At 39.8% G+C, this 10,616-nt stretch overlaps 1 protein-coding gene across 3 annotated transcripts in view; it reads left to right on the top strand.

Annotated features, from left to right (window-relative positions):
* The first annotated feature begins 276 nt into the window (after positions 1–276).
* gfra4b (GDNF family receptor alpha 4b) overlaps positions 277–10,616 on the top strand; it is a 57,392-nt gene continuing 47,052 nt past the window's right edge. Inside the window, exons 1-3 of one of the 3 annotated variants that reach the window (XM_082507761.1) lie at positions 277–545; positions 809–895; positions 5,261–5,347. In XM_082507761.1, the coding sequence (XP_082363887.1) occupies positions 5,305–5,347 (43 nt within the window). In that variant the 5' untranslated portion in view covers positions 277–545; positions 809–895; positions 5,261–5,304. Of the gene's footprint in view, positions 546–808; positions 896–4,398; positions 5,181–5,260; positions 5,348–10,616 lie in introns of those variants that run through there. The other 2 variants (XM_082507763.1, XM_082507762.1) reach the window with 2 other exon arrangements.

Below are 10,616 nucleotides of genomic sequence, written 5' to 3'. Positions count from 1 at the left end.
GTTGTTATTTATTGTGTTTGTATGTTGTTGTATGCAGTTTATTTACGCTCGTCATGAACATGAATACCATGCTAACTGTTCTTTTTCCAGGGTGGAATGATTGCACAGTATGCATCTTTAATTAATCCAAGAAGACTTGGCTGCTGAAGTTTGAACTTATGTTTATGTGACAGGTGAGACCTGAGTCTGGGAACCGCCCCTGGTAGGCGGGGCTAGGTTGTTCCTTTTTATAAGCACAGGTGCAGGTAGTTAGTCCATCTGTTGTGTGAACCTGGAGCTGTGTGAATACCTGGTCTACGCTGTGCTATTTGGCCTTTTTAACTTTTCTATGATAGCTTGGTGTGGATTGCATAGCCTTCTGTTGGAGCAGTAGGTCACAGAAACCATTCTGCTTGAGTTTTGGTAGAGGTTTAAAGTTATTTGCACCCCTGTGGAAACTTGTAGTGGGCTCCCACCTCTTGGATGTTGATTACCGATACTTACTTTAGTTACCTGGACACAGGTAACTGAAAAACGGACAAAGTGGCAGAGATATTCCTTCTGAGGTAAATTCTTCAATGTAATTGATGTCCTGTTTTCATTTACAGCTTGCCAAGCTGCTGCTTTGCCAGGGTGGATTTCTGGCTGTTGGGCCGAGGTCCTTATACACTGCTGGCTGTTGTAATTTGTTTTAAAACTGGTTTAACTTGACAGCGAATAGCTGATGACAATTTTAATGGGTGTTGCTGTTTATTTGTTTATTGTTATTTCATTGTATCAGCAGGCACCAATTAATGTATTGATTGTGGCTTAATCCTTATCATTGCAGACAGTGAAGGTGCTGCGTGGAAGATGTAAACCTCTGATCACAACTGTAAATAACCCAAATATGTTAGAAATGAGTACGAGAGAAAAGGTAAAGTAATGCGTAAGTTCTTGCTGAGCACATTTTCCTGCTGGGAAAAGTCAGATGATCGGCAGCAGAGGAGAACAAAAATCTTCAACTTGGGCAACAAAGTAACAAAATTAAATTGAAAGCATTGTTTGCTGTGGTGGATCATCCACCCTGGTACAGGTTCAAGTGAGTGTCATTTGTTTACAACAGCAGAGAACAAAATGCAGTTAAAGCTTCTTCTCAAGGACAGAAAGGTCTGATCTCATATTATGGTAATAGGTATACAAGAGAAGTGATTAGTACAACATAACTGAGAACAAACTGGCAGTAATTAATAGCAAAGTCACTATTTAAACATTATTGCATTGTGTATATAATGTTTCAATTCAGTCGTTGTCTTGTGGCTATTCACTTGGCTACTTTATCCTTAGTATGGCCTGGGGGGGGGGTAAAGGTTGCTGTTGTGGTGACTACTTAGAGCGCACATGTGTGAACTACTGTAAATGGCATGCTAAGCTAATGAAGCCTGTGTGTAAGTTCAAGAAGGTAGCTGTGTGATCACTGATCTGCCTGCTTCCTGTTTGGCTGCTGCTCTTATTGTTTCAAAAAACGCTTTCACATCTTTACTCTATTCCCATCATCTTCTTGTCAGCCTTTTTTCTGGGCCAGTCATCCTCCACGATGCGTGCTCTGTCAGACTCTTGTGTGATGCTATCCACCCCCCAACTCACCCCCTTTACCACATTCATGTCACTCAGATCTCCATCTTCACCTCCACCAGCATCTACACTCTGGTGGGTCCCGTTCTTAATCCAGTCACTGCTGGGATTCTGTTCTGCCATAAGTTGTCACTGGAGTCTAAACACCACAATGATTTATCTTAATTCTTTATCTCAATAAATCATGTTTAAGTCATTTCAAATGCTCTTTCCTTATTGGAATATAGTGTTTGGGGATCTAACATTAATGAAGATAACAATATCCAACCAGCTGTATATGTTACAGAGTACATACCCTCACATATGATTGGGCATAATTGTCTGCTTGAAAAACTGATCCATCAATCATCCATCCTAATCCCCGGCAACCTCCTCCAACTCATCCAGGACAGACACCCAGACATTCACGTGCCTGAAGTGCCCAGGACACATCCTGATCAGATGCCTGAAGCAGCTTAACTTGCACCCCTAATTCCCCCTGGAATGATCAAGCTCTCCACCCCGCTCCAACAGAGAAGTCAGACATCTCCAGAGGAAGTCTACGGCTGCTGGCTGCATCCACAATTCCATCCCTTTAGTGCCTACCCAAAAATCATTATGTCAGGAGTCTTCCTCACCTGTTGTCTGCATCAATATACCACTAGACAAATCCATGCACCAAGCTCTTGCTCTTCTATCCAAATTTTAGTTTTAGGCTACTAGATAGCCCTGCGACAGACTGGTGATCTGTCCAGGATGTACTTCTTGCTCCATTGCACCTGGGATGGGCTCCAGCTGCATCCCATGACCCTGTAATGAATAAGTGGAAGAGAATGGATGAATACGACATCTCTCTGAGCTAAACTAAAGCGTTTTAATGTAGCTCTCTAAATTCTTTGAGTAGTGAAATTCTTTCACACTGTCAAGTTTTTTTTTTTGTATCAGCTGTAGGCCTTTCTTTTACTTTTGAACTCCTGGTTTTGCATTACGATAGATGCTCCTCGGGACAGTATGGTGTATTCTTCCTTTGTTGTACATGCTGCCTCACTGTTGTACTGTCATCAGCAATAAAACTAAACTACAAAGTATGGCACAGAAAAACAATTAACTAAACAAATAAAAGTATCCATCAAATAGGACACTCTAGACTAAAGTAAAAGACAATGAGGATAAAATGCTTTGATTTTTCAAGCAGAAATCAGCCTGCAGTGAATATGGCTGCTAAATGGTTTCAAGAAATATTTACAAAGCTTCTTTTCATCACCCAGTTTGGTGATTTTGACATTAGTGATTATGGGTACAATAACTAATCCCTCATTAATGTTGTCCTCACTGCTCTGTGTCACAAGGATAGGAAATCAATGAACCTTCGCCTGAAGCAAAAACTGAGAGCTGTCCATCTCCCACCTTTAAATGGCACCTCCTCTCCAAACTGAAAGATCGTTATAGAAGTAAGAAATTCTGGATCTACTGGCAGTAACTTAGTCTCTAAAGGGCAACATAATCATGTTTACCAGGCAGGTCCATCTACAAGAGAACTCCTAGCGGAGGGGATTAGGATGACATTTGGTCAACATTCCCTAATTTGAGCATAAAATAGACCTTTCTGAATCCACGATAGACTTGGAAGGAGCCGGAGAATAATGGGTTATGAGAAAACAGACATTTTCTCTCTAATTCTTCCATTTACTTGGCTTTTTCATTCTTCCAAATTTAATGTTAATTTGAATTACAAATGCAGATGCACATTGCAAATATGTATGAAGAAATCCCCATGGCACTGAGCTGCTCTTTAAAGATTCAGAAATTAGTTTCAGAGCCCATCTTCCCATGTTTAAGGACTCCCAATGGAAATGTTAATGTATCGTTCCAGAGATTCTCACTGCAAACTTGTTAGGGAACTAAAATTACGATCGTTGAGCCATAAAGACATTTTACCCTTTTTCCAATGTGAGACTTCAGCAAAAAATAATAAGTTGAAACAACTAAGGCTCTGAAAATGTTTAAATGAATGTTGCTGGCTCATGTAAGTCCATTGAAGCACTACAGCACAGCAGCCACAGGCAGTAAAGATAATACTAACAGGCGGAAATGGCCCTTCCGAGGTCTTCATTCTGTCTTCCATACACAGCTGGATCATCCTTTTGGACCCTTGGTTGCTTTATAGACACAAACACGTGCACAAGTATACAGTAAAGCATACACACTGAGGCTGATCCAATACTGTGACTCTTTTGTTATCTGCTCCTCACCAGCTTTGTTTGCATGGATCATCTGGAAACTCTATTTGTTGCTGCCGTTTTGGAGATGCACTAAAGTGGTCAGTCAACAAACTCTAAATGCACATCCTGGTCCACTGATGTTCTCTTCCCTCTGAACCATAAAACGAACAGATGGTGCGAAAGTTGAATTCTTAACACTAAAGAATCAATAACTGTCTGTTTCAAAACAGTGAACAGCTCTGAAAATTGAGCACTGTGGGTCAGGCTGTCAGTACTGATCGGGAACTGCATCCACCTCTCTGTAGGGGGCAAGCATTAAAGGTTTTCCGTGAAACAAAAGAGAAAACTTTATAGTTTGATATGACTGCAGTGTATTAATATTGTTTGAAACATGTGACTTTCACACTGGTATCCAGGTGTTGTCCTGTGATTAGAAAAATGATTTTTCTGTCTTCAGCCATCAGATGGTGTCTCTCGTATTTATCTTATGTGTGTGTCTATATTAGCTATCTCATCAGTATCTTCTAATAATGATGTTAGGTTAGCATATGTCAACTGTTAGAGCTCGTACAAAGACGCCTAATCAAACAGACTTCTGGTTGAGAATGCCCCGAATGTGCCTTTTTTGAGAGTCGGTATTGTTATTAACCTTTTGTTCGGCTTCTTTAATAACATTTGGGGAGCTCAAACACTTTCTTTATTAACTGGCTGCAAAATCTCATACTTTTTATTATATAAGCAATTTGAATGGCAGGTGTTAGACCTTGAAGTGATGAGACAGGACAGGGAAGTGAACAGTAGGAAATATAAAAAAGGGAGCTCTTTATCTCTTAATGTTTCATGGAATTCAGGTAGCGTTAAAAGTATAGAGTCAACTGCTTGAAATATTCTGCATTTTTTGGGTTAGAAAATCAGAAACTGTAAGGAAAACACGAGATGCTCAATAGTATCAGAGTAAGTGAAGACACAGTTAACTACTTTCGCCACACTGTAGGTCCTCTGAGTCATAACATTATAGTGTTTCTGTGAATTAACGTCTCATTTTCACCGCTAAGCACTGACCACGTAAGCATGCGGTTTAAAATGGCCCTTCCTACACAAACAGTCCCCCTCCTCCCCGTCGTTGGCAGTGGTTCTCCCCAGCACTCTGCATCTCTCCAGCAGCGGACTCAAGGACCTGTGTGACCACCTCGACGTGCAACAGAAGGCTCTCTGACAATACCGGACCGTACAACGCACAGGACAACTTCCCCTCACAATATTACGCATGGCTCTGCCTTTGCGCAAAAGCGCGACTCTAACAGCGACTTGGAAGTAACTGATGGGATTGTAAGACAAAAAAGACAGGGGCAACTAGAAAAAGACGATTTGAGGATTTTTCAAGAGGTTATTCTCTTTGCGCAAATAATGATCTCCAAATGCATAAAGGGGCACTTCATTCTTACCGTGTAATTATCCTGCTGTAGGTGTAGCTCCGACGCATAACCAGAAATTCAAATTTGAAACGGAGATGGATCTGTGGGGAGTTTATCTCTTTCATCTTATAACTTTGGGTGAGTAAAAACTTGTCTTTTCTATTAGAGCACCAATTAACCAATGTCACCTGTCCTCGCCCGGGAAACAAAGTAAAACAATCACGGTTCGGGTTTTGATTGCAAAAAGCTGAAATGAAGTTGGAAGGAGTTCATCGGTCGCCCCCTCCTTGAGCCTTTAGCACGGCTGTATGATCACAACTGTATTTCAAATCTTCCCGTAAAATGGCATTTAATTAATCAATAACTCAAGAACGAGAATGATAAATTAGCGCTCTTCCTCAGTCTGTGTGGTCGGCTATGCAAAACGGATATGCCTACGTGCACGTGCTTATTTGTGAGCGTCCGTGCGTGGATGCTTTTGGTGTAGGTGCATTTTCCCACTACAGGTATCGATGTGTATAGTATCTTTGCCTTAACTTTTGCATTTATACGAAATACACCATGATACATATCCACGTGACATGTGTTCATATACTGAAAAACGTTAAATGGCTCTATCAGTCAAAATATCCTTAAATATACATTTTCAAACTTTAAATAGCAGAATTTCTTCTTTTTCTTTTCAAGTAAAGCCTCTAAAAGTGACCATCAGCAGCAGTACATCAGTCATTGCTGTGAGTGTCACTGAGGTACCTGCTCTCTGTGTAATTGAATGGAGCTGGAATATTGATTTTTTTTTTTTTTGTGGTAACCGTCCACTGTCTTCAAAGAGAAGAGCAGCTTGTTGTTGGGTCTCAGTGTCTCTTTGTCATTATACACAAATGTGTCAATCTCAGTCCTGCTGCCACAGTGTTAACTATTATGATTATACCCACTGATGGCTGCAACACAAGGCAGCATCATGCCCATTTTAATTGGCACCAGGTTTCCTGCTTAACAAAGACAGTAAAAAGCACTGTATCTAACTCCTTTATTCATTATTAATATCCACATTGGAGGTCTTCATTAGAGAAATGAAAGAAGATGCCAGTAAGAAATGCTGAATGGGAAAACAGTTTGCTCAGCTTTTCTCTCCATATTGACCTGTGATGAAAGCACTTTATTTTGGCATGATCTGGCTGGTAATGGATAACTGGAAAAAGACAGATATGACCATATGCCTTGTAGCAACTCCCAATTTATATTTCACTTCACAAACCTGCATATTCATGTTAAGATTTGAATATTTTTCATAAAAAAGCATGTCTTTATTCAAAAGAAAGTCTGTCTAAGTCTGCTTAGCCATCTGCTTAAATTAATCAGCCAAGATCCAACTGTAAAAGGTCAGAAAATACAGCCTGGTTGGATGACTCAACTCATTTAGTCAGCCTTGTGGGCAGAAAAATAAAATCACACATTACCAAGCTCTCCTAACTATTCCAGATACCTGCAAGTCAACACAGAGTGATCTCAAAATGACCACAATTTTGCAAGAAAGTGCTCTTAAACCGAACACCAGGAGACGTAGTTCTCAGCTGGGAATTGGGCCATTAGAGGTTGGCGCTGTCAGATTATTCCTCTGGGTTTGTTGCCTCACTTTCAAATCAAGTTAGAACGGTGAAAGATTTTCGTTCCAGCAAAGAACCACACAGATTTACACCATATTAGGATGTAGTAGGGCACTTTGAGGCATATGTACTGGAGTGCGCCCTGTGTGAGTGTGTGTGTGTGTGTGTCATTTCACTTTTATTGTTCCCTTGATAAGAACCAGACGTGTTTCCTTAGGGGCTGAACTAATGAGTCAATTAATTGGATAGAGTTAGTTGAGAGCTTTAAACTCTTAAGTCTATTTTCCCGGGAACATGCATGCTTTCAGGTTATCACAATCTAAGCGTTTTTCTCCTTTGTTTTTTCCCCCTTTTCCTTTCAAACACTTGGCAAAACAAATCTGACAAGCTGTTTGATTTTTAGTACAAATAAGTGACATATTTTTCAACGATAATAATAATAACAAATTAGTTGCAGCTTTATGCTTGTTGGCTTGGTTAAAAGAGCTCTGCAAATGACTTACAAATGGTTCCATTGGTGCTTTTTCATTAATTAGCTGCACCTGGCGAAATCTGGTTGGTTGGTCTGTGACGAGACACAAACAGTGATGATGTTCGGTCCAGACCTGCAGGTACTGAGGAAGACATTAATCTTGGAGAGGGTCAGTTTATGCATTCGGAGGACTTATGGAGTTCAGAGTGAATCAGTCTTGCCTGCGCTGTTATGGAAAGCTAAAATGAATCTGAGGCTAGTAGTTGACTGTCCGAGCTTTGATTTTATCGTGCGTGATAAATGTGCGCTGGTGTTCACTGACGGGTCCACACCGAAGCTCAAAATTATATAGAATTAAGCACAATTGTGCTGTGCAAGTCTTTTTAAAGGTTAGATAAGCTTTTCTTTTAGTATAAACTTGAAATGGAAAATTGTATGCCACAGTTACATCACAGTGATTTCATATCAAGGTGCAACTCCCAATTGCAGGACAAGGTGATTGCATTTAATAATAATAATAATAATAATAATAATAATAATAATAATAATAATAATAATAATAATTAGTAGGTCTAACTGAGTGAAAGCATCAGAAGTGATCTCTCAGACTAGTAATAGTTGCAGTGAAAACTCAATATCAGGTGACAAGAATGCAAATGTATTTCTCTTCTAACATTTTTCCTGATTAAAGCCTGTTACAGCGTTTTAGTTCATCTTAAGAAGAAAGTGCACAGAATCGATCATTTAAAAGCACCTTCTTCAATCACAGCTGCTTCAGCACCCGGTTTAAGCCTACCATCATGCTATATTCTCTGATTTAATGGTTTTGACATTGTGGGATATGACCTGTGTCTTTAATGGAGATAGATAAGTACTGCCACGCATGCTATTACCTAGCATACTGGCCGGCCTCTCGTAGGGGGATTTGTCATGAATCTCATTTGAAGCAGGTAGTCCCCATGGCGAAGAGACAGCCCATCACAAGCTTTCTTCTATCCTACGTGATGAAAGCCCATGCTTCTTCTTAATGCCACTTTAACAAAGAAATCCCATGTAGGACACAAGATGCATGTGAACCCTAACATCAATGTCACGTAAGGGCTAAAAACCCTGTCTCCATTCCCATTCTGGCTAAAACACAGATTATATAACACCTTATGCAATTTAAAGGGATGTTGTTTCACTGCAGCTAGAAATTCAACAAATTTTATGTTATGTTTAGCAATTGTTTTATCACTCTATAAAGAATTAGCTCATTAACAGCTTAGCTTCCACAGACATTTATATGGACGTCTTTGATTGAGACAAGAATAGTTTATGTCAGAGAGCCTGAAATTTTCATAGCACTTCTCTTAGTGGCCCCTTGGTATCCAAATAACATCCAAGAGAGGAACATTTTCACTTTCTGTATTTCTTGGAACACAGAGTCTGTTTCACTGTGTAATTTAGTACTGATTGTAGGGAAAATGTAGCCTGGTTCCAGAGCTCATCACCACCCACACCTCTGATTTGTTCAGTGATTCAAATGAAGTGAAATAAAATGGGCAGGCAAGGGAAGATCAACTATTCAGATGGTAGTAAGCTAAACACACACACATTATAAAGCCAAGTATCCATTCTAAACTCTATTTAAAGGGAATCAACAAAAACGAGTATACAGACTTTTCCACATTTCCAGCTCATAACAATAAAAATAAAAATAATAATAATGGATTGGATTTATAAAGCGCTTTTCCTAACATCAATGACACGTAAAAATAGTAGTTAGTTTACATAAAAATAAACTAATACGAAAAAATGACTTGCCAGCATAATGTAATACAGCAACACTGTAAACTGCACTACGAATTTCAAGCTGACCATACATCTATACTGGTTTAGTTTTAGTTGGCGGTATTGTACTTCATGTTATGTTTTGTGTATTGTGTCTATGCCATAAAAATAATATTCAGTTTTTCCCTGTGAGTTTTGATCGTCCATCCATACATCCATACATATTCTTCCACTTTTCTTTCATGTCAGTGTCACAGTGGGGCTGGATCCCAGCTGTTATAGGGTGAAAGCCAGGTCGCAGGTACCAGTTTGTCACACAAGAGAGCCATTCACACTCAGTCAGTTTACTATTCCCAATTAACCTAGTGTGCATGTCTTTGGGCTATGGGAGGAAGCCAGAGTACCCTGGGAGAACCCACGCAAGCTTCTCCCTCCCAGCTGGCAGATTCAAGTCCAGGACACTCTTGCAGTGAGGCAACAGTGCTGACTGTACTGCCTGCAGTTTTAAAGACCATTTAGGAAACTTAGTGGCAGCTGTTAGCTTTAAAATTATGTCCTCTTTTATTTCATTTTCTTCACTGCCTGACTGTTTAACCAAAGCCACAAGACAGTTATAATTAGGGGTGGGTTTTTATAATCGATGAATCGATTAAAATCGATTCTGGCTTGGATAACGTAAAATCGATTCATTAAAATCCTGAATCGATTTTTTTAATATAAATTTATTTTGCCCGAAATGCCAGAATCTCTGGTGACATCTCACAAAATTTCAAGAACCACCAAACAGTTAAGACAGTAAATGAGAGCAGGTACAGGGATTCTGCACATAGACTTAAACACACAGTGCGACCCGCGGATCAGAATCAGTGAGATGTCGCCTTTCTCACGGTCGGGGCTGAAAGCCGACAGCTCGCTGATTCTGATGTTTCGGCGGGTCGGCGCTTTGTGTTCACGTCCTTTATGAGCCGATTCTAAAGCTGTTAGTTTGATGTCTCTCCAAACAATATTGACCGAACCAGCAGCAGAAGAAGATCCAAACGCTTCACATAAACATCGTCATGAATTCACTCTGACTTCCACTGTTTTGCTTCCACTGCCATGCACAGCTCTCTCTCTGTACTTCAAGAACAGTTTCCCTTTCTTCATTATTCGCTTGCTTGTTACACAAGTCTACTGTTGTTTACAGGCTGTCGGCCGCTGTTTTTTTTCCCTTTTACATTCTTCCGAAAAGAAAACCTCATTTCTGCCGTTCAATACTGAACAAATTTAAACTTTTTAATATTATTCAAAATGCAAAACGCTGTGTCTCTAATAAAACCGCTGTAACTTCAGAGGTGATGTTCATATGTTGATTAATGGTTTTCTTTCATTTTTGATGTACTGCAGAATATTTTTATAAAATCCCAGGCCAGGAAAATCACCTTCATGTTTTTCTGTGTTTTATCTTCAGCTACTTTGACACAAAGGCCTCTGCTGTGATGCTTACACCTGTGATAGAGTCTTGCGAGTGTCAGCTTCCTTTTTATTGATACAAAAATATGTAAATGTACTGATC

Source organism: Aulonocara stuartgranti (assembly GCF_965226115.1).
Source record: "Aulonocara stuartgranti genome assembly, chromosome: 2".
Classification (NCBI taxonomy): Eukaryota; Metazoa; Chordata; class Actinopteri; order Cichliformes; family Cichlidae; genus Aulonocara; species Aulonocara stuartgranti.
This window is presented reverse-complemented; position numbering and strand designations above follow the sequence as displayed.